At 45.6% G+C, this 24,924-nt stretch overlaps 1 protein-coding gene across 3 annotated transcripts in view; it reads right to left on the bottom strand.

Annotated features, from left to right (window-relative positions):
- ESCO2 (establishment of sister chromatid cohesion N-acetyltransferase 2) overlaps nucleotides 1-24,924 on the bottom strand; it is a 630,612-nt gene that overhangs the window by 400,137 nt on the left and 205,551 nt on the right. For all 3 annotated transcript variants that reach the window (XM_069605632.1, XM_069605634.1, XM_069605633.1), the window contains exon 5: nucleotides 19,306-19,366. In XM_069605632.1, the coding sequence (XP_069461733.1) occupies nucleotides 19,306-19,366 (61 nt within the window). The remainder of the gene's footprint in view (nucleotides 1-19,305; nucleotides 19,367-24,924) is intronic.

Below are 24,924 nucleotides of genomic sequence, written 5' to 3'. Positions count from 1 at the left end.
AGGTACTGGCTCTATAGCACCTTTCCCCAGCAGGGTTAGCATTTCCTGCTGTAGGAGCAGGTCTGAAAACTTCAAAGGGTGTCTCCCTGGTGGATTGTTTTGAGGTTGCGTTAGAAAAGGAAGGCAGTAATCTTGGGCTATTATTTCTAGAGCCCAAACATCTGAAGTAATGGCTTCCCATTCTTGCAGATGCTGTGACAGCCAGCCTCCCACAGGTGTCTTGTGCTGCAAGTCCTCATAGTGGTTTTGTGGCAGTTGCTGCGGCCGCTGATGGCAAAGAGGCTGTAGCTGGAGCTTGCTTTACACGTTTTCCTCCTCCACCACGAGTGGCCCTCTCTGGCCCCTTTGACTGGCCCTTCCTCTCGCCTTTCCATATGAGGAGTAGTAACGATAGGATCGTCCCCTCCAAGATTGTCCTGATGCACGAAAAGGCTGAGGTTGTCTAATAGCAGCTGCTTTTGATGTCTGCAACCTCAAGGCTCTTGTTAGCCTTGTTGCCAAAAAGGTGAGACCCGTCAAAGGGCATGTTCAGAAGACGGTTTTGCATGTCTGGTGCGAAACCAGACTTCTGTAACCACGCAACTCTGCACATTACTGTGCTAGTGCCCATGGACCTGCTCACACTATCTGCAGTATCCAATCAAGACTGAAGGGATTCCTGCATGGTCTCAACAATGGCTATGGCTCCTTCCCTCCAAAAACAAAGGTCGGGACCCCTACATGGGCATCTGGGGTGAGATCAATATATACTAAACAGAGAGGATGCCCTATGTGCTGAAAAATTAAATAAATGTGTTTCAGAAAGCGCATACCGAGGACCAGAGGGTGTTCTTATTAACAAATATATTTTATTCAGTTACATCATAAAATACATCATTTTTGAACAATTATAATTCATTTCCAATCAACATTTTTGTGAACAAAAGTTTTTGTGCAAATAGCGCATTTGTGTGTAAACATTTCTCCTATGTGTATATCACTAACACCATTCTACCATTCATCTTCACAATCAAATTTAGTTTGTATATAGACATTCTAAATAACTTTTACCGTAGTAATATTCCTACTTTGACAGTCTACCATTCTGTATCAACTATAAGTATCCAAGATTATTCTAGTAGTATTCCTCTCATCATTGGATTTCCTTTTGTATAGTTTCGACTAGACATCAATTGGCCAGATTTTACAGAACCATTGGTCAAAGTCTTCTTCAGGATTAGTAGACTTATTCAAAGGCTTTATCAGTGCTACAACATCTAAAACACCACCACCATGATTTAAAACATGAAATAATGTTTAAAAACAGAAACATTGTTAAAAAAACAATCTCTGAGCTCCCTCAGTATGCTACTGTTATTTCATAAATGGGGAGCAAACTTCAATTTTGTTATAAACTCAGACCCAAGATGCTCGGGGTTAGTTAACCTAATGAAAAAACAGGGGTCAATGAATTACCATTGTTAAAATTGGGCCACTAAGTCCCCAACTGTCTTCAAATAGAAACCAAGAAAGCCCCCTTACTGTACATTCCTGTCAGTTCAAGAAATTATAAACCCCCAAAGGGTGCACCATACAGAGGGCCAGTGTTAAAGATATATGTAAATCAAGGTAATCTCATTTGTACCTTTAAACGTCCATTTAGAAAAAGTTTTTTTTGCAGCTTTGCAAAAAGTTCAGATTCCCGTGGTTTCCCACAGTCTTTCCACTAGCGTTCAGTAAGCGAGTGAAATATTTATAGCTCCACCTCAAATGCAAAGTGTTCCACTAAATACAATTCCTGTGAATATAATAGTATAAAATAGATAAATGTTAGCTGAAGCATAGTGTGTCGCCAGTTAGAAAAAAATTGTGTTGTACCGTATCTGATTAACAAGAACGGTATAGTACTGCTGTGCTTTTGGTCTTTCCAGTGCTATTGTTGATTTTTGCATAGGAAAAAAGTCATTTTACCTTGAATAAGTTTCTACCGAACAGGGGCATACTTGCTTCCCTGCTACCGAATAGTATATAGGAATCCTTCCCTTTCATCCCAGTCTGTTATTTGCTCCACCGCCATTGCAATGCACTCCCACAGAGTATGAAAATGTTGCCAAGGCACATGTGGAGTTGGCCGATTTTAACGCCATACTCCCAGCTGAAAATGCCTTGCGCGCCCAACCATCCACACGCTTGTTGTCCCTATCCGGAGGGATAGAAGGGTATGCCACCTTATTTGAAGCTGTGGCTGCCTGGACCACCAGACACTTGGGAGTAGGGTGTTTAGACAGATAGCCGGGGGTCCCTACTGGAAGGGCTGTATTTTGAAGTAAGGGATTTATTCACCGGAGGAATAGAATCCGGAGTCTCCCAATTTTTGGCCACCCTATTTTGCAAGGCTACATTGAAGAGTAAAATTGGATCTTCGCTGGGACCATGATCCAATATATCGGTCAGATCATCCTGGATGAACCGAGTTGGTGGTCTAGCCCATCCTAGATATTTGACCACCTTTGTCATTAGTTGACGGTATGAGGGAATGGCATGTTCCCCCCGTTTCTGGCCTACCAAAATCTGTTCCAGGCGAATAAATACCACTTGCATTATGCAAGTGGTCCACCAGGTCCCTCATCCTGCTTTCCTCAGAAATCGGGCATTCTGGGACATTTGGGGTGCCATATTCCAGTCCAAAAGGAACATTCTCCCCATCAGACCTCTCCTGTACTTCAAAAATTGAAGTTACGGATTTGAAAAATTCTTTCCTTGGAAGAGGTTTAAAAACCTTTTCTGGGAGAGGTTGGAGAGGTGCATCAGTGGAACCTGAAGGCATTACAGCCTTTGCAGCCTTCTCTTTTGCTGTTATTTTTACAGCTTCTGGCGGAGTTGGCTGAACTGGAGCCTTTGGAATATTTGGCAGCAAGGGCTTCGGGTCGATGTCGACAAAGGCGTCGATTGCGCCGACGAAATAGTGGTCGTCGACGGAGCTGGATTAGAGGGCGTCGAGGTGCTCTTCGAAGACTAGCCCTTTGAGGTGCGTCGGTTTCAGATGGAGTCGGTTCCCGATCCTTCCTCCTTCGATCACCCGGGCTCGAGGGCGTGCGAGTGTCAGAATGATAACGCTCCCGGCCGGCTTCCGAAGAAGGCGCAGACCGAGGCTTAGATTTTTCAAACAGCTCCATTTTTACCCTGAATGCTTCCCACTCTTCGGAAGAATGTTTTGTGGGGCATTTAATCCTTTTTGGGGATTCATCCGAGGACGAGGTGGAAGGGGACTGGTGGCATCTTTTCTTTGACTTTTCCGTCGAAGACAAAGAGCGATGAGAATCGCTTCGGGACCTAGACCAATGCCTTTCGCGTCGAGGAGATTTCGCCTCACGGGACCTCGACTCAACGCTATAAGCTTTTCGGTCAGGTTTACGACTTACCTGTAGTTTTCCCTTCCATTCTCGCAAGGCCTTCCCCGCCATCGCCTGACACTTCGTACAGGCCTCCATGTCATGGCCTTCCCCAAGGCACCACAGACATTCCCGGGACGGGTCTGTGATGGACATTTTCAAACTGCAGGATTTACACTTTTTGAATCCCCGATTGCGGGGTCGTAGGACATAGCGAATATCTTCAGTTATTTACTGCGTCACAGTACTACTCGAGGAGCGCAGAGTCTCCAAAGCAACATGTACTGCGGAAAAACGGAACTGAGGCCAACGGGCGACGCGCGCGCGCTACTTGTATACCCGATGAAGTCCCCCTCAACGGAGGCCTTCGAGGGACTATCGACTCGACATCGACGCACAGCGCCCTCTGCCGAGAACATTTTTATGAAGCAGCTAAATCTGGATGGAATACATCTAAGATAAGGAATACGTTGGAGGACACAATCCATTTGAAGGAGGGAGGAGAGGTGGCTGCAGAAGGGCCAGAGGACGAGCAGGGATTAGAAGGAGGGAGAGGAGAGGAGGAAAGTGAGGACAGGATGTAGCCAGTGCCGTGCAGAGGGCCTGGGAAGGGACAGGAGAGGTGGAGAATGCGGCAGGATTGGTCAGTTCTTTGCAGATTTTTAAGAGTTCAGCCGAGTTGTTAGATGCCACAGAGACGCAGGCTTGGGAAAGAGCTCTCTTCTTGATGAAGAGAGACGGTATTGCCTTTGGAGCAGGCGGCAGGCCAGTTTGTCAGAGGATGTACATGAAGCACGCCATTTCCTGACAGCCACCCCCACTTGCGTTTTAGGGTGACAAGGTCTGAACGTACCAGGAGTTGCACTTGGCTTTGGGCTTCAGGCGGATTCTGATGACAGGGGCAAGAATATCACGAGTACCAGATATAGCAGAGTGGAGCGTGGAGAGGGCTGTGTCAGGGTGTCAGCCAAAGGGATGGGGGAGAGAAGGTGGCAGCGAAAGCCTCAACTGATATGCGCTTCATGGGTTGGATGACCAAGGTGTGTGGTAGTGATGGGAGTGGCTTGGCCAGAGGGGTAGGGAGGGTGAGATGGAGGAAAGGAGAAAGTGATCACTCCAGGAGAGAGAAGTGGCGAGAGGGACAGAAAGGGGAAGGTCAGAGGAGATCAGAATGTCCAGAGTGTGCCCTGCAGAGTGAGTCGGGTCAGAGGGGATAATAGTGAGAGTCGCAGAATAGTGACAGAGTACTTGTTTTACCGGTCGTTTTTTGTGTCACATTCTCTAAATTAAAATGAATGATCGCTGGGTGTAGGCCAGTATAGTTGGGTTCCTTACATAGAGGCAAAGGTTTTGGTACAGCCAGCTTAGATATTGTGTCTTGTTGTATCTGATCTAATGTAGCGCTATCAATTTTATACACTGATTTTCAGCTACAATACACCCGTTAGTATTGCAGCGAGAGGGCCTGTTACTGTACAACTGCCTGGGAGTAATGTTTTTTTCTTCTTTCTAGCAGTTAGTTTCTTGGTAGCGTTATGTCTATTGGCATCTATTCTTTTGCCATTTTTACCTAGATGATCATAGGTTTCGGTACATCTATTATTTCCATCATTCGGTGGCTCAATTCGCCCTAGATTGTTTGTAGTGTCCTCTAGCAGTGGTAAATTGTTCTCAAGCTGCATTTGCTCCGTGTTGGTGCCACTATCCTTAAGGACCTTCCTACATCTATTAATGCTTTTGTGTAGCAATACAGAGTGGACATCTAACTTGTGTTCTATGTTCCCATACTTGTCAGAGTGGTCAGCACTTTCTCCAAGGCTTCAAACAATTCTGGGCTACTCCTACTCCCAAAGCTTACATTTTTAGATAAGTCATCAATGATCACAAGAGTTTCCTAGGAATGGTAGTTGCTGGCCTCTCAGTGGACAGAGTGCTATGTAGTACACCGGCCTGCTTAGTCCAGTGACGGAATCAACAATCAGTCGGTCATCATGATTGTGTGTCTGCCTATTCTTATCTATGGATGGAGTGGAGACTCAGTGGAAAAGAGTCAGCACCTGGGAACAGCAACTCTCCACAGCCATAGTGGGCACCATGGCCGTTACAGACATTGCCATCATCCCCATGTGCAGTCTGTTCACAGTCCGTAGTACTCGCAACTGGGTCACCTAGATACCCAGGACTGGATGGCGATGATCGCCTCTTTAAATTCATCCTTGCAATGGCACTCAGCGACAAGACCCTCGATATAAAGACTTAATTTCCTGAATCGCGATGCATAGCTGCACCGTTCAGAGGTCGCAATGCATCGATTGTCGCACTCGGCGGTCTATCGCTTCCCGTACACACACTTTCTTCAATAGTTACACCATTATTTGTCAAAACATCCTCATCATTTATAGAGACTTGTGTGTGAGCGCTGGAGTACCTGAGAAATAAGTTTAGAGCCTATGCATGGTAAACTTGCAGAGGTACTCTACAATTTCATTGCGAGAGAGGTCTTCCACATTGTGACGCTCTATAGCGGTGAAAAAGCTAGTCAGTCTGCCTAGCTTTATATCTGGAAGCAGTCCTGGATCACATATCACTTTGCGTGTAGAAACTTCTCCAGCAAGACGCTCGTTCTACTGGGAGAATCCCGGAGGGTTTCAGCAGGGGACGACAGGGGACCTTAACTGCAATTAGCATGGGCATGTTAGCAGCTGATCTCAGTTCCATGAAAAGAACATTGTTTGCGAGTCGCGGCTCGATGAGACACGAGAAAACTAACATCAAACAGCAGCTACTTGGCAAGCTACTTGCCGAAATCGCGCGCGCTATATGCGTGTGGCCCAACGGTTAAATGGCCTTCTGGGAATTTGGGGGCGCGGCTCAAAGTAATAACACCGTTATCTCCGTATCCAGTGTATCAGCAGTTTAGCAACATCCCAGCAAACAGCAGCTTGGCTATATTTCTGATCCCTGGGACCAAACTCAACAAAACCATCACCCCATAAACAAACAATTCTGCATGCATGGGAACACCCCTATTTGCGCTGTCGCCACAATAAGTCTGAAAACACGCTGCTTCCCTTACCAGATACAACCCTGGAATAGAGCATACAATACCTTCCTCCGTGAAGGTAGTAGACATCCGCACCTTGATCAGGATGTCCCTTCCCAAACGATTTGCTGGGGTGTCCGTACAATACAACAAAGGGGCTGATACATTTTCATTACATAACTTGATACAAAGCTCCTCAATAGCTGACGGGAACGTCAGAAAAGCCCCAGAGAATACATGGGTGTCCATCGATTGGCCTGACCAGAGGAACTCCCCTTCTTTGAAACAAGACTTGGCAGCCCCTGTGCCAACAATTAATGAAAATGTTGGGTCAGCTACCTGCACGCCTATCCTGGGTTCCTCTTCGGATCAGTGGTAGCACACAGGACTGGACACAGACCCCCGCCCTGTGGGCTGTTCTACTCCTGGTCAATATTAGCACTGGGGAGAGGAAAAAGGCTTTCCACCGAAAACAAGTATTCATGTGTAGTGTACACCTGTTGCTTGGAATAAAGGATTCCTATCCCATGTCTGCACCAATGCTTGTGCTGGCATGGTCAGCGAGAACCCAAAGGTCTGTGCAGCCCCAGTCGCTGGGTTCTGTTCAACCTGTGCCTGTTGCGATTGCCCGGGGCATATGGCAGGGTCAGGCCTGCATCTGTTGAGCTCCCATGTTAGTTACTGTGGACGTTCACGACAATCCCGTGACACGTGAACCTTTCACACGACCAACAGTGAATCCCAAAAATCATCCATAATTATTTCCTGTTGGCCCATTAAACAAGGGACCCGTTCCTCACAACCTGCCAAATGACCCACTTACCCATGGAACCCTCATCAGCCTTGGACAAGGGATACATCTGTCCATCCACCCCTGTGTCATACCCGGTTCACTGGGTCCCTGTTATCCCAATTGCCCCTGCTATCCCTCCATAGGATTCGTGATTACTGTCCCTTTCTAGACAAATCTTCGCCAATTTCGTATGAACAAGCTTAGCCTCTGCTTTTTGTGCCTGCTCTACATTCCTCCCATCTCTTTTTCCTATCTTCTCTTGCTAAAATGCACGAGGTGTGCCTGAAGTTCCAGCCACCTTTTGGCCTCCATCCCTACCACTTTATCTAAAAGTGGTCCTGGACTTCTTTAGAAGTCCCTTCAGCATCGCCACATTCTTGTTACATGTTTCTCCCATTTCTGCCCTCCACGTCTCCTGAATTAACTGGATGTGTGCGGCAGGATAATCATCCAATGTCAAACATAATCTGGAGGGGCCCCCAATACCTGTGCCCTTGGTATTGGTATTGCTTATTTGTAAAGTGCCTCTAAACAAAGCAAGTGTTTCAAAGCGCTCAAGGAGGGAGGGAACAAGGGGGAAGAAAAAACAGTCATTCAGAGCCCTCAAATTTCTAAAAGATACAGCTACACTAGGCAGAGTAAGTGCATGGCACAAGTGCATAAGTACAACAGTGTAGATAACATCAAATGGGTCCGACGACGATTCTGCAGTTTTTCGAAGTGCATTTAGGTGCGTCCATGCAAGGAGGGGAGACAAGGGAAAAAACAGGTAGACAATCTTCAAGGCATGGTACATTCAAATCGTGCAAGTGTGCAGACAGGTGCGGGGGGGGGGGGTGAGAAGTGCAGGGAGGGTAGTGTGGGGGGACAAGTGAGCCCAGTCAGAGCTGGGGTAAGTGCTGAGAGATGCCACTCTCGGGTTAATTGACCAAGTGCAGTAACGATGAGGCAAGGCCCGGAGGCAAGTGCGAGAGGACTGGCGAGGGTGCCAGGGACCTGTGAGACTCGGGTACACCAGGCAGCCAGTCAGCGAGCTGTGCTGAAAAGGCGGGAGAGAGGGATAGAACAGAGTTTAGCAGGGGAGAGCGAAGGAAGAGAAATAGTAGTTTCCGGAACTTCAGGAGATCCGGCTCAAGACGGAGGGCGGCATGTAAAGGATACCTATACTAGTATACACCACTAAAACCACAAATCGACAAAGTTTAGTTTATTATTTGTAATGCGCTCCAGACCCGAGGGTATTCAGGCGCAGGGCATAAGGATATTCAAAGCTTGGTTACAACATGTAAAATACATTTGTGTGCAGGTGCCGATTGGTTACATGTGGGCACAATAAGGTTACGATATATACAGGCAGGTACATTGAGGCATGCATAGTTTTACATAGTAGTTGATGCAGTTGGTGCATGCAGTGTAGCGAGAGGTGCCGGGCAAAGCCAGCAAGGTATATGCCTAGATGTCGGCATCTTTGAGCCAACTAGTGATGCTCTGGTGGAACATTATATGTTTGATCGATTCTTAGATGGGATGGTAGCGAGTTCCATAGGAGTGCTGCCTTGACCTGGAAGCTGCTGCCTCCGATTTTGCCACGTTTGTATCTGGGGACCCAGAGGTAGTTGGTGTTGGCGAGTCTGGTGATTCTTGTGGTAGGCTTCAAAGTGAATCTGTCGGATAGGTAACGGGGTGCTGCATTGTTCAAGCAATTGTGGGTGAGGGAGGCAGTTTTTAGTTTTATTTTATCATGAGTGGAGAGCCAGTTGTCTCTTCTGGCATTAGAGATGTTCTCTCTGGGGGATTCCTAGGGCTGCTCTCAGTGCATTATTTTGTAATTTTTGATGGTTTGTTTATTGGCTCCTATGTATAGAGAGTTGCAGTAGTCCAGCCTGGATAAAATGAGGGCTCTGGCTAGGGTGATGCAACTGTCCTGCGACAGGAAGGCCTTGCCAGCTCTAATCAACTTGCATGTATATGCCTTGGCCGAGGCCAAGGCACTGTCCTGCTTGTTGAAGGAGAGTGGCGTCCAGATAGAAACCCTGAGTTTTAACCTCCTTGGCGACAGTAGTATTATCGTCTGTGTTGAATGCGGAGTGTTCGGGGCTGAGGGAGTGCCCAGGATGATGATCTCCATTTTGTCATCATTCAGGCATAGACCGTGGGTGGCCATCCATGCCTGGATGAGATATATCCTGTTCACCAAGGCCTAATCCTTGACGTAATCATCGGTAAGCGGTAGGAAAATCTGTGTCATCTGCATAGTTAGTGTAGGTGACACCCAGAAGGTCCTGATTAATCGAAAAAAAGGGGCTTTGTAAAGATATTGTAGAGGATGGGTGAGACGCAAGATCCCTGGGGCACTCCGCAAGTGATGGGGTTGGCTGCTGCCATAGGAGAGAAAACTCTCAGTCCTGTTGGTTAGGAATGATTGTATCCATGCTACGGCTTCTTTGGAGAAGTGAGCTGCCGAGTCCAGGTGGCTGCATAGGACACACTGGTCGACCAGGTCGAAGGCAGCTGATAGATCCAGGAGTAGGAGGGCTGATTTCCCTCCATCCCGGAGTTCATCTATCTGTGACTTGAGGTCCAAGAGGGCTGTTTCTGTCCCATGTTGGGGCCGGAAGCCCGATTGCCTAGTTCCTAGTAGAGAGTTGGTTTCCAAGTATTTTTGTATCTGGGAGTATGCCATTTTATCCAAGATCTTTAAGAGAAAAGGCACTGTAGTAATCAGGCGGTAATTGGTGGGTATTAGTGGGTCTAGGGACTGCTTTTTCAGTAGAAGAAGCACCCATGATTCTTTGAGGTTGGATGGGATGGTATTGGTGGAGAAGGATGAGTGGATAAGTTTTGTGATAAAGGGGGCCAGATCTCTGGTTGCATCCTTTAGAAGTTGAGCGGGGCATAGGTCGCCTTGACAGTTGGTGGGTTTGAGAGATAGTATGGTATTTTCTGTTTCTTTTATGCTGACTTTGGAAAACTTAAATCTGGGGTGATTGGTACAGTTACTTGGTTGCTCTAGGTTGACGCTAATGGGTTTGTTGCTGGCGAGTGTGGGTTTTTTCTTGGCAATTTTTGTTTGAAGGGTAGTGACTTTGTTGGCTAGAGCTTGCTGTATGTTGGAGCACCAGAGTTGGTCTTTGATGCAGTTGTCTGGCACAGGGATGGGTGCTTCTAGATCTTTGAGGATGACAGAGTTCTTTCATACTAGAGTTGGCTTGCGCGTTTAGCTAGGATGATTTCTTTTTTGTATAGGGCTGTGATAGAGCTGAGGTTGGCTTTGTCTTCTTCAGAAGGTTGTGCTCGCCAGGATGTCTCGCAATGCCTTTTTTGTTTGTGCAATGATTTTAGGTATGGGGTGTACCATGAATTGAGATGGGCTTTGGGTTTGCTTTGTCTAAGGTTGAGTGGTGCAATAGTCTAGAGATGTGGTCATGATGTGGTTACATTCCTTAACCATAGCTTCAGGGTCCAGGTTTTCCGGGATAGCGTGGAATGTAGGGAGGATGAGGGGTAGGAGTTTGTCACAGGTGATTTTTTTTTGTTCCGGGTAGGAATGGACGGAGCTAGAGGTGTGGGTGCCAAGGTGGGTTTGGCGGTAGTTAGGGTAAAGGTTATGAGGTGGTGATCTGTCCACATCTAGGGGGATATGGAGGCTATCATGGTGTTGGTTGTAGTCTGCTACCCAGTCCAGGGTTCTGCCTTTGTTGTGTGAGGGGGTGAGCACTCTTTGGGTAAATCCTTGTTCCGCTAGGATACTAGCCACATTGGATGCATGTGTGTCTTTGGGGTCGTTATAACTTAAGTTCAAGTCGCCTAGTAGTAGGACTGGAGAGGAATTTTTTAGATTATTCAAGATGATATTTGATTTGTCATCTTCAAAGGTCCCAATGAGGCCTGGGGATCTATAGACCAAGTATATTGTGAGAGCCTGGGTGTTATTTATGTTTAGTTTGGCTGTCAGGAGCTCACACGAGTTGATGACCAGGGATGGCACTAGTCTGCAAGGTAGATTGTTTCTCATTATGAGTTCAATGCCTCCACCCCGAGTATCGGTTCTGTCTGATCGCAATATGGTATATCCGTTTGGTATGGCCAGTGAGAGGGCGGGTCCTGCTGCGGCGTGTAGCCAAGATTCGGTGACTGCCAGGAGGTCTAGCTGTTCAGAGTGGATGACGTCTGCTATCTCAGTAGCGTGTGCAACTAGCGATCTAGAGTTTTAGGGCGCCCTTGAGGCTAGGATTGTTTATTATTGGTAAGGTGGGACTAGCTGTAGTTTGGGTCTTGGAGGGGGGGCTGTTGGTAGCGGTCGGAGTGGGCCAGTGTTTAGTTAGAGGATGCTAGGGTTCTAGCTAGTGGTTCATAGAGTTTTGCAAGTCTTGAGCGGAGTCTGCTGTTCCTCTCGAGGGTATTGCAAGGTAGAGTGTTTTGTGTCTGGCGTTGCAGGTGGCAGTCAGTTGGCCAGGGTTTGTGAACGTGGTTGAGAGGTAGTGACATGGTTTTGTAGTGAGTGGTGTGGTATTGGTACGTTGCTAGTACTAGGACCAGGATGTGTATGATACATGTGTAGGAGGTGGGGAGCAGGACGCACAGCGGTGTGTGCATTGTTGGTATGGGTGCTGTAGGCGGCGGAGCCTGTATCAAATTCTGTATTAGTGTGCGAACTAGGTCTGGTCTAAACTGTGTGGCTGAGTGCAGAGTTCAAAATGCAAATACGGGAGTAGTCTAGTTGCAGTATTTGTAAAGGGCGCATCATTGACCAAGTACAAAAATCACAAATACAGCTACAGCTATTCAAATACACAGACAATGGATCAACTAGATTCAATGTTTGCAGAGAGGATAGGGCAGTGGTGTAGGTGTAGGTGTACAACAGGATGCAGAGTGCAGGGTCAGATATGCAATTGGAGTCACGATATGTAATGGAGGTTGTCACTGAAAGGTGCTCAGTACTCCATTACCGTGTGGTAAAGGAGCACCTGAGTCCAATTGTACATTGTGGGCTTGGAGTGATAGTAGTAGGCGAATAGTACACAATCATCAAACGGGCATTTAGGTCTAAGGCAGCACAGGTTATTGAAGCTAGGGTTGTCGCTACAATAAGGCGGCAAAGTGAATACAAGTTGAATATTCTTTAAGTGGGTAAGTTCCGGGTTTCATAAGTTTCTCACAGTCTCAGGAGCATGAACAGGGGGTATGGCCCTGGGCTCTGGTCAGCTCGGGACAGTCTCAGGACAGTTGCTGGCCTTGCCTTCAGGGCCTTTGCAGTAAGGGCCGGCTCACGCCTGCCGGCTTCTGATTGGCCTCTGCACCAACTTCACGAGCCTATCAGTAGCAGGCATCACTGTGGTGGAGGGGCTGAACATGGTGGGCAAGGTATGAAACACTGGCGGCCATCTTGGAAATGGGAAACACCTCGTGTGTTACAATGGTGGAGGGGTACTGTTGGCATTAAATATGGCCAGTACAACTCATGTACATCACAAGCGCCCCATTAATAAAATGCTTGTGTTTTTTGCAGAAATCTCCTCTGCTACCGCGCCTAGAGCGCTAAGAATAGCCATGCATTTAAATAAAGCCAGCCAGCAGCATACCTTGGCTTTGAAATCACAGCATCCGGAGTGTGGATATTTTGTAAGTGGCAAGGTTACACACCGATTCTTAAAATCTTTAGCATCCCACCGCAACCACCAGTGTACAGACTGGAAGGGTGGTTATCTGTACTATATGGCAGAGTAGAAGCACAGAGCACCCTGCGATTATTACAAGCTGCTCCATTATTTGCATAACAATTCCTGGATACACAGGGCTCTTCCAAAGCTTGTCTAACCACTGCCCTACTGGGGGAGTGAATAAGCTCTTCATGTCCCCTATAGCCAACATGACAACAGCAGTGTGCTTCTCCAATGCAAAAAATCCACTTCCCTGCCCCTGCAGTGAGCAAAGGGAGTGCCTTCATCAAGTTACTGGGTTCATGTGTGACCACAGGATATAATTTGCCCTTCCCAGACCCTTCTGGAGCAATGGAAACTGAGTCACCCCCATTTTCCTGGGGCTCCCCCCTCTCTGCCTTACCAGTTACTACAGCCATGCGAGTACCCTGGCGCGTCCTATGGCTCCATGGTGTGCTTTCTATCACAGCTACTGAGCAGGTGGTAGGGCGACTATTGTAACGCTCACCTGAAAACTCTGCGGGAACCTTCTGGAACTCCAACTGACTTCTACCTTCCTGGGAACTAGACACTGAATTTCTGTGGAGAAAATAACAATTTTCCCTTCCTTAGTTTTCTCGCGTAAAACTGAAAGTCAAAACTGGTAATATGGGGGCAGCAAATATCTCACCTTGGTATTTAATTTGTTGAGCTCTCCATCCTGTTCTATACAGGGGCGCAAGTCCTGAAGAATGGGATACTGGATAATAGTTTCTTTTGAAAGGGACTAAAATGGCACTAAACAAATGACAGAAACCCTATACTACTTGGACCTAAAGGGGGGCATAAGCTGAGGTGTGATGCAAGTGTAGAATGACAGAAAAAACTACCTCACTACACTACAGGACGGTAATGGAAAAACACCTTATTACAGAGCGTAATATGAACCTTAGTGTGACCAAAATTATCTGACTGGCAAATCAGCTTCCAAGACAAAACTCCACAGGAAAGGGCGCGAACCCGCTACAAACAACGTAATATCCTGAAAATGCGTGAGGAATCCAAATAACATTTATACACAATTTCAATGTATCAGATAAGGCAACACAAACGGAGCAATTGCATTTGCACTTAATAGGTGTACTTGCGTGAGAGAAAACTGCTACGAACTGAGAAATGAGGAGACCGCTATGACAGGACTGAGCCGGGAACGGCAGCAACTGGAAAAAACACAGGAAGGGAACTGATAACTAATTAAAGTTACTCAAGGAATGGCTGGAATAAACTGTGGACAAGGTCTATTAAGCGGTGACAGGGAACGGAGGTACGCGGCGAGCGTTCAGTCTGAACTCAGACAAACGACGCGAAGCGCGAGCCTCCTGAGGGGCGGGGCTTAAATAGCTGGCACATGAAAACAACTAGACCCGCTAACTAACTGACCCAGAGGCACCACCTAGAGGCCATTAAAGAAACTCAACTAACCATTAATATGGGGAGTTAGAATCAATAACTAGCTAGGGCAAATAAATTCCCTATAAACCTGCAACTCTTAGGACAAGTATGGGAAACTAAACTAACCTGTGGTCATGACAACTATGCCCTACCCTCCATGCTCGACATCCCATTCCTAATCGTCCACTACATCCCTGGACCAAACTAAAGGCATGGAAGCATGATCAACCCCCACCATAGGGCGCCTTCTCCCGTCCTCCCAGCTCTAGCCCCTGAACCAGTGGTAGCATCCCTGTTCTCCATATCCACCTCAAACTTTCTGATAATCGAGTTGTCTAATCCAACAAGAAGCTGCCCATGTCTCCACCTTCCTTCTGCATCCCTTACCCGTCTCACTTCCTACCCCTCTTCATCGATTTGCCGCCATAGCAGCACTACCTCTTCCTCCGCTAGCATTAGCGCATCCTACATTTTTTCCCCGTTCTTGTGCACATACCACTCTTCACAGCCTATACTGTATCCTAGCAGGAAGAGGACTAACCTCTTTCACTCTCAATTTGAACGCTTGCACCGCTCGTCTGACAAGTGGCGTCACTCCTTCTCACCCCTCCCCCTTAATCCATCTGCTAAACGAGCAATCAGGGGAGTTATCCCCTTGCCGCTCTGTTTTCAACCTCTTTGTTGTCCTAACCATTGATGGAGTTAACCTTCCACTTTCCTCAAAATCCCAGTTCTTAGAATTCGTAGCTGCTGAAGTAATTACCTGTGTCAATCTTTCAACCACTAGAGTAGCTGCTGGGGAAAATGGTGGCACGATCTCAGGGTCCGTGTACCCCACTGCGGGCGACAAAGGATAGCAGCCATATGGGGGGCAGTGCAGAAGAAATTCCTGCATCATCTTCTTTCGGCGGTGCCCCCACAATTTAAAAAATGATGGCCCTTCAGGCCTTTTCCATACATCCTCCATAATTCCAAGAAGTGTAACCGCTTCTTGAACTTCAAGCCCTTATGATTTGTAGTTAAGGTCTGCAGGTTCTCCATTATCCAGCTATCATAGGTTCCCTCAATTAGGTCAAGCATTTATCATGTTCCCCTTACTCTCCCACAAACCTCTCTTATAAAATGTTCACCTTCGGCAGCATATGGCACAAATCATTCAACAGAGTCTCCATAATCCAACTCAAATTATCAAACAATTTCACAGAAAATCCAATACCGAGTCAAACCTACAGCACAACAAAAATGTGCTTAGTCCTACTTCCCACTCATTTACCGTAGTCTATACCGCAATTACCTCACTTCACCATTTACTCAAATTCAACTCACATACACAGAAGACAGCATCTTATAAAATATAAAGAACACTCTGTCGGCCAATATCTGAGATATCCCCACCTCTCTAGTATAGGAGTGGTGCAATGCTTTGCACTACAGCACCGCTGCTCTCGCTCTCTTCGTCACTAGTATGATGTACTCTATTACAAAACCTTTCCCCGACTACAGGAGGTTTCCCTTCACTACTTTGACTAAACAAGTGAGGTGAGGGGCTTCGTCTGCACAACAGATACAAAAGAATGTCAAGGCCTACTTCAGAAAGGTACCTACGGTTGGATTTACCTGAAGGTGAGGGGGTAATTTAGGTGAGGGCTCCAGCCAACCAGAGAAGCAAACGAAAAGGTATCAGGACAAGCCTCAGATCGGGTGCGCAGGGGTAAGGCACCCTCCTCCCACCTCTAAAATAAACCAGTTAAAAATATATACAAGGGACATACAACACAGAACAGTTCAAGGACCATCAAAAACATCACATTTTTCAAACCCTGCAACCTCAACTGATTTCATACCCACACTCCAAGTCTACCATTACAAAAAAAAACTGAAATCAAAGAAACAACCCCTTTTTAACTCCAAATTCCCACTTGCTTTACACCCCAAACGTGTACTCGCGTTTACCCGAGCTGCTCCGATCTGGTGCTTTGTCAAGTGGGCCTGCACAACTAGTCCATGGCACCACGGTTTTAGGGAGCAGACAGACCTTTAACTAATATGGCGTCAGCATACCTTTTTTACCATGCATGGAAGACTGGTCCCCGTTGTGAGGTGCCACAGCTGAGAGTTGTGGACAGAAGACCAATGTCTCTGAATACCTGGGCTCCTTACCCTGGGCTCGCCAACTGTGCGGATGGGCCTTCAATCACCTTAATCCAAACAGACCCACCAGTTCAGAAGCGAGTACACGGTTGTACATAAAGCAAGTTTATAGTACAATGTTCCGGGGGCAGTTAGAAGGTGTTGCAGGACCAAACTGACCCAAGTCTCAAAAAAACCACATCAATTCACATCTTTTAAACATTTTTGCAACAGTCAAAATATTCCCAAAACACTTTATTGCAATCCCCCCCCTCCCCCTCTGCCACTCCAAACACGATTGGACACAATCCTCAAAGAAATCCCATCTATTCCCAATTCCTACGTTTTTTATTGGCTAAGTTTCTCAATTATCTTCAAATTATATTCATAACACACCTCTTATGATGTGTCCGTAGTAGGTCATGACAACACATGGTTTAATATTGGTATTGAAAACTGTTAGGATTAGCCTTCCCCTGTATGGTTTGTAAGGGAAGGAGGTGTTAGGATTATCCTTCCTTTCTATGGTTCACCTTCTGAATGCTGTATGCATGTGGTGATGTCATTTGTGGAATGCATGAGCTAGCTTGGAGTGTTTGTGTATGAATGGGTTCTAACCCAGGCAGTTGATCTAAGGAAGCCTGGGTGGTGGGAGCCAGTGGGTTTCTCTCATGATTTCCTCCCATCTCCTTATGGACTTGATGAGACCTGATTTGTACCTGTAACTGAAGTACCTGAATAAAGCAACCATTAAGCATACCTGCAACTGTATCCTGATTATATCACTATGACCCAGACCGGGTCATAACAAAAACATAATTAATTACTAGTAATAACTGGCCTAAGCCATTTAATCCCCAACTCTTGATTTGCACCTGGCTCACATGGACATTCCCAGCGATATGAGGAGGCTGGGTAAATGATTTCCCTTTGTTCATGATGCCATCTCATTTCCCAGGTCACTGATCCATTGAAACTTATCAATCTAGAAGAACTCCCACTTTATCGCACAATTAAAACTCCGAAATATCTTTAGGCACTAGGGATGTAACGGTATTACGGTATACTTTAAAGATACCGTGAACCACTTAATTGAACAATAATAACCGTCACATTGTTTATACCGGTATACCGTTCATACCGTTAAGTGTGCTTTTCAATCTGATTTGGAAAGGCTGCAGTAAGCAAGTGCTGCACAGTCTTGGTCTTGCACTGTTGGATGTGCCGTCTGCCAAGTAGTTTCAGTTGGAGCAGTTTTTAATGCCATTCCATAAAACACACGTGCCTGACACAAAATCACTATGTTAGCAATAGGAAGAATAAATACAGTGCCAAGAAGGAAAAGGGTTTACTTTGGGTTGGCGGCTTTGGGGTTTATATATTTATAATGGATGTTTTCTAAACATATGACAATGGGGGATTTCCGTGGTTATATCTTTGAATTTACATATAATAAGTCACACTGCAAAATTTCGTCACCTCTGTGGGTATTCCCTGCTGCCATACCAAAGGGTAACATGTCCGTGATTACTGAACACCTTTTGGCCCGTAAGTAAACTAAAGGCTGTAACGTAAAGAGAGAGTGCGTGTGTGTAGGCGCACAAGCGTATACTACCATCAGACTTCATTGATCTGTGGCATGCAGGTTATCAAGATGGCAACATGTTCATCTTCGCCAGTGGGGGAGCTAAAAGCCTAAATGACCACTTAAGAAAAACTATTCCGTTTGCTTTGCCAGTCGCAGCAGGGCACCCCCCGCTGCCCCCCTCCTCCTCTCCACACATGTGTTTGGTGGAAGCAAGGGGTGGCATTTCAGTGGAAAGTATGTTGAAAATCCCAATTCTGGCCCTGGATGCCTGGTTTTGTTTGTGATGATAAATCTGACAATTTATGACCTTTTAGAAAATATTTGTTAAGATTAGTTAACTCCACCTGCTATACCGCGATAACCATGATATACCGTCATTTGGCAAGAAGGTTATTGTACCGTCATAAAACTAATACCGTGACACACCTATTAGGCACTAGCTTACCCAGTGTTTTAATACGGACCAAAATAACAAATGCTTGGGTCACACTCAAGCAACAAGAGATTAGATCTACCTACAAGACATCAGACCATAAAAACTCATTTCTGTAGCTGCTGACCGTGAAGGTTGAAGTTCACTCATTCACACGTCTTCTAAAAACCTGGCATGCTAAGTTTAAAAGTCAAAATGCATTTTGCAAGAGAGCCCCAACAACCGTGTTTAGATTGATTGTGAAAATGCCCCTTCTATTAAGATTAATTCCCCATGTATTTATATTCATGTGCAAGTATGCTTTTACATTTGGTGGATTTAGTACTACATCTTTCTGTGTGCGTGCAAGTTATTATGCATCAGTTCTGAACAAAAAGTAACACTAAAATAACATATGCCATCCACAATTAACTACGCTTGATAAATATAAACTGCAACATCATGCTCAGTTTGCTGCACCCGCAGTAATCAATATGGTGCGCACAACATGAAACCTTCATAATGATGGGGACCCTTCCTGACCACCCCAACACTTATTCAATGCTGCAGTGGCTACGATACCATAGTCTCCCATTTTCCATACATTTTTAAAGTTGCCATACATCATGCTCCTGTCCAGTCCCATGTCCTGGGAACACCCGAGAAGAAGGGGAATGGATGTATGAGTAAGAACAGAAAGAAGCCTGTAGCACAATATCAGAATGCTTGTAAATGGGATTTTGCAAAGTAAGCTCATTTAATTTCAGCACCAACTGGACTCGTCCATAGAATGTACAACATAAGCGCAGGATTTGATTCCATTGATGCCCAATGACATTTTCACAATAACCGTACTGCAAATATAGCCACTAACCTTTTTGTAGTAGTTGAGGGTGTGCTGAAGATTGGATAAATGATAGATCTTGCTCGATGCCCTAGTAAGAAAAGAAACCACCAAATATGACTTTGCAAGCAATTGAAAAGTTTGCTAGAACACAGCCTTAACATCAAAATCATGTTCCTTCACATTGCACCTTCCAAAACAGTATATTAAATGTATACTTTATCGTCAGTTATATTTTGATTTAGTTAAACACACAATTAAAATGAGAACATGGATCTGATTTTGGTGGCATTTCACAGAATTTAATTGAAAAAGGGCACAAATTTATTGCGAGATTTGTCAACACAAGTACTACAACCAGCATCCAGCAAGTGCCCATCATGCACTCAAGAGGTCATTGGATGCAGTTCAATTTTGACAGCGTTTGAGTGTAAAGTATTTTTCCAATGTGATGATTGGACTGTCCGGCGCAAGGCAATGAGGGATTGTGGATTATCATACAAATGTCCAAGATCAAGAACTATAAGTGCCTGTTTCTTCATCATTTTTGCCTAAATAATTAACATAAACAGCCGAATAAGCTATACCCACCAGAAGGGAGACAAGTCAAACAAGAATGTAAAGTTACTTATTTATGAACCTGGGTGTCCATGTGCATTTGCAATGAAAATCAATTTATTGCACATTACTGTGCGTCAGCGAGCAGCTTTTGTTTTTTAATGAGGATATACTCATGACAGGAGGTGTTTAAAAAGGTGTGCAAATCTTTGCAATTGGGAACAATTCTAAAAAGTACAGCAGCAGTGGGCGACCCCACTTGTATGAGCTCAGCTCTGGGTCCCACTGGAATGGATATAATACCACAAAAGCATTAAAAACATTATGCCTTTATCAATTGATTTAGAGGACGGTAATCCAGTGTGAATTGCTCCATAGTCAAACAATTTTGATATAGCTTTTTTTAATGTCTAGTTTTGTCTCAACAACAGCGACGGCCCTCTTGCAATCTTAGGCATGCAAGGATTTCTCTGCAGAGGTGAAGGAATGGGGGTGCAGGAATAGGTTTATGTTATGCCTCTTAAGCTTTTAGGTAGATGACAAAGAAAAAACAAAAACAGATAACCCCAGAACAACATGAAAGTTGAGAAAGTCCAGCATCATGCCCAGCACCACAACATGCAAACAGAAGGGTGACCATCACTTAATTCCAGGCTCCTTAGGGACTTTGCTGTAAAATTCATGAAACCCTTCAGATGAAAGGACTCCAATTAGTCCACATGTGACAAATGTGACCCCAAGTCAATCAATAAAACCCACCTACCATCCAGGGGTCTGCATGAGTCCACAACAGCTGGCAGGTTGGCTGAGAAGTCCAAGGGATCATCCACATTCCCACGTTTCAGTCCGGTACGGTAGCAGGAAGGGACAGTGGGTGGACTGGGACATTGAGGTGGCACAGAGAAAGTCCTTCAAGCCAAAAGATTGCAAATCATGACCCTCCCCTAGCCCACAGTGAGCAGCATAGAAAATATGGTAAAGTATGGCATTGGAATGGGCAGTTGAATATGAAAACAGTGCATGATTTGTGGATGCACATGGCTTGCATATTCCTGAATTTTCTTGCAGATGTATGGCCATTAAGAAGACAACCTTTGTTGACAGATGGTACAAGTCAGATATGGCCATAAAGGTTCCTCCATTAATTTGGCCAGCACAATAGGTGTGCGGGAGGAAGCAAGGTGGTTGGCTGGGGGATGGGGGGGCTGGGCGTTCGTAGATTGAGAAACGACTGGAGAAGTGGTCAATATTACACCAAAAAAAAGTGCTCAGTGAACCGAGAAGCAAGGCTAAGTAGTCATTGGCTCCCACAGCTAAAATGTAAAGAGCAAAATAAATTCTACAGGCCACATTTTTAAAATGATTGCAAAGTCTACAAGTGAAAACATTCTATAGAATGTCAATCAAAAAGGAACTATAGGAATGAGTCAATCACTTTTTATGCCCTTCTTCCCTGGCCTTTGGTCCAACAGTAAATGAGATGTAGGCTCTGCAGTGCCACCATATTCATAGCCATCTGTTACACTCTACTCATGTACTAGAATTTACTGTGTTGCATAGTGTAGCCAAGCTAAAGCGTCCTCCCAAACCCCCCCGCCTCCCTACCCCCCAATACCCCTACCCTAAACCCCCCCCAGACGCTTTGGACTGGTGGCTCAGTCTATGGAATTGTTTTAATTAAAGGACCATCAGGGTCATAGCTATAAATCTGGTAAAGCATTCACTCTAGCAGGCATCCATGAGTATTCTGAATAGATGGTCATACATTTATTTTTTGTTCATTTATATATAGCGCCCATACACAGAAAATGTTTCAAAGCGCTCATGGAAAGGGGGAGGCGCACAGAGGGGAAAAAAAACGAATTCAGAGGCCTTGACTTTCTGAATGATACTGGCCTGCACAGAGCAGGGTAAGTGCATAGATAAGTGCAAAAAGTACAATTAACAGTGAAGAGAACTCCTTCATGTCTGACAGTCCTTAGTTTTTCCAAGTGACTTACAGAAATAGGGTAAAACATGGGGTGTGGGGGCAGGGTAAAGACAAGCTCTATACAATGCAAGTAGAGGTGGGTCATACAATTATATAGAGGAGAGATATGGATACACTGGGGTGGGGTTGGAGAGGGGAGGAGTGTAGGAGAGGTGTAGCTGGACAATTACTATGGTCCGAGTAATTTAGCAGTGTTTAGGGTAAAGTGAGGTGACGGGGAGATGAGGATGGAGGTTTGGAAAAGGAAGGGGGACAGACTACACCAATAAGGAGGAGGATAGGAGAGAGAGAGTACAGTGCAAGTAGAGAGGGTGGGGTCCTGTGGGGAGGGGAATAGCAGGGGGCAGGGAGTAGAGGCTCCAGACAGCATAATTAAATTCAGTTTTTGAATAGACAGGTGAAACAAATGAGGCAACTGGCACACAGAAAGTCAGCTATTGGCAGAACAGCGCGAAGCATGTCGGCAACCGGGAACAAGCCAAATTACATCTGTCTGAATATGGGTGACACATTCAGCAGCCAGGCACAACCAGACTGCATCTTGGCTGGACAGGGTGAACACGTGCAGAACTGGGCACAACCACATTACATCAGGCTGTGTAGCAACCGGGCACAACCACATTACATTTGGCTGGACAAGGTGGTGCGGCTCGAGCACTTTATACGACAGATGACGTCAACGCTCAACGGCAGCCTTCGAGGGACCAAGCTACGCGGCCTCCAGCACAGCGCCCTCTGGCGAAAACATTTCAAAAAAAGAAGCAAGCTGCCAAATATCTAAGATGAGGAATACGTGGGAGGACACAATCCATTTGAAAGCATCTCTCTAAAACCCTGTGGCGGAGAAGAGAGGCTGATCAAGGTGGCAACATGCAGCAAGACGTGCTGCCAGCATGGAGGGAAAAAAAATAAATTAAAAAAAAATCACTTCTTAGTTGCAGGTACAAGACATCAGCCTTTATCAGCACTGAATAGCAGCAGCGCTGAAATAGCACAGTGGTAGAACGAATATCTCCATGTGGAAGACCCAGGTTCAAGTCTCCATTAAGGACTGTGGGTAAAGTTAATCTAAATTTATGAAAGAACATCTACAACACAACAAAAGCATGCTGGAAATGGAACCTTTGATGAAGGAGTAGAAACACAGAGCCTTACATACTCGGGACTCAGAAATGAGAGCCAGACACAAGTTTGCCATGTTTTTGGTTAAAGTCTAATTAACACAAAGGGGTTGGGAAAAGGCCTCTCCGACCCTGCTCTAAGAGGAATTTTACAACCTAAACAAATACTAAGGCTCCATGTATGTCAGGGTGTCACAAACAAAACTGTGTCCAACGTCCTATTCTGATCCTCACACTACAAACTTAACTCTAAGATAAAGGGGGGGGGGGGGTTGTATTTAACCTTGGTTGGTTAGGAAAAAGTGTTCCAAAGGAAAATGAGAAATGTTTCTTCAGGGATAAAGTTATGCTTGACATGTGTCGTAAGGGCTGCTGTAGCATTCCTGTTTGTTGTTGGCAGTGCAGCTTGACGCCATACGTTCGCTGGTTCTTTCCTCAACGGTGTGTGTATGTGCTGGTCACGAATCGAAGAAGCAAGGCGTCAGAATTGTTGGAAAGCAATTCAAGCAGCAGTAAGTGAAATCCGAGCAGCCCTTGCTCTCAGCCATTTCTGGGAGGAGAGTCGCCTTTGAGTGCCTTTAGTTTCTTGTGAGTGGAGGGCGAGGGGAGCATTTTTGGTCCCTGGTGTAGCGGCTCATTAGGCATTACAATTCTCAGGGGCTATTTGGGGAGTACTGGCGTTTTTACATCAGCTCCTACTTGACTTCAGCTGTGCCATAGAGTACCTATATTGCGCCTGAGTGAGTTATACGGTCTCACAGGCCCAGTAAATGAGTTAGTCTGTTAAGAATTGTTAGTACTAGCTCTAAGCCATGAGCAGTGACTGCTGGGAGCGTTCCCTTTGAGCTGCTCTAGCCATCAGTTGTCAAATAAGGTATGGATATTGTGAGAGCCCTGATCGCGAGAAGGTACTCGACCCGGAATGCTGCCAAAGAGAACCCAGTGTAAGCTATGGAATTAAAGGGTCTGTCGAGAAAGACCAGGACACCGCCTTGCCGGGCATGGACATAACCGAGATGGAACACCCAGTCGGGAAGGAGGAGGAACCCACTTATTCGTAACACGCACCCCAGGAAGAGCAGACGGGTATGTGTGGAACAAGAACAGTAATCAAAGACAGGAAACAGCGGATGAGGTGCGAACGATGAACAGGGACGGGGTAGACCGTACAATTTCATACAGAGTTAAAGGACAGCTATATGGACGGCGACGAGACGCCATAAGCATGATAGTGAAGCTTCCTCAGTGGAAAAAGTTCTGATTGGTCCAGAGGACTCTAGCCCCCATTTAAGGCAAACAGAGATGACGGACTAATGGACAATTCTCCCTTCTTTTCCAGAAGAGAGACGAGGCGAAGAAGCAGAAGGGTTCTGTTGGGCTTCTGAGGATTAAAGCCAGGTTTTTGCCATATCCGCTAAGAAGCCCAATACTTACATAATTTTGGACTAAATTAAGGACAATTGATATCCTCGCATTTTCAAAGACTTACTTTATTTTAAGTGCAAAATCCTGTCCAGAGTGCTCCCACAGATATAATTGGTAAAGTGCTTGCACATGAACTGGTGGCATCTGAAGCGTGCAAGGACAGCCATCATGGGTATTCCACAAGGTGTTAGTAAAACAGAACCTGCGCAAAGATCTCTACCAACTCAAATACGTATCTAACTGAAACACACCGTGACAGTGACTGCTGGTAATTTAATCGCTGTTGAGCTGCTGTTGGTGGTAAGAGTGCATTTTTTGTATATTTAGTAAACCAAATACAAAACACTTGAGCTGTTAAACCACTCAAGAAAGTGGCTGCACGTCTATTAAGAGCCATTTAAAGTCATACATAGGGCTCCAGTGACCAATAGCGCCCATAAAACGATGCAAGTTAAAAATAAAACCTACAATTTGAGAATTGCTGATCTCACACATTCACTAGGGAAAAAGCCTAGGCTAGAAGAACAAGGACAAATTATGACATTTCATCCACCG

The sequence above is a fragment of the Ambystoma mexicanum genome, chromosome 4p (genome assembly GCF_040938575.1).
Source record: "Ambystoma mexicanum isolate Mex_15411 chromosome 4p, UKY_AmexF1_1, whole genome shotgun sequence".
In the NCBI taxonomy this organism is placed as follows: Eukaryota; Metazoa; Chordata; class Amphibia; order Caudata; family Ambystomatidae; genus Ambystoma; species Ambystoma mexicanum.
This window is presented reverse-complemented; position numbering and strand designations above follow the sequence as displayed.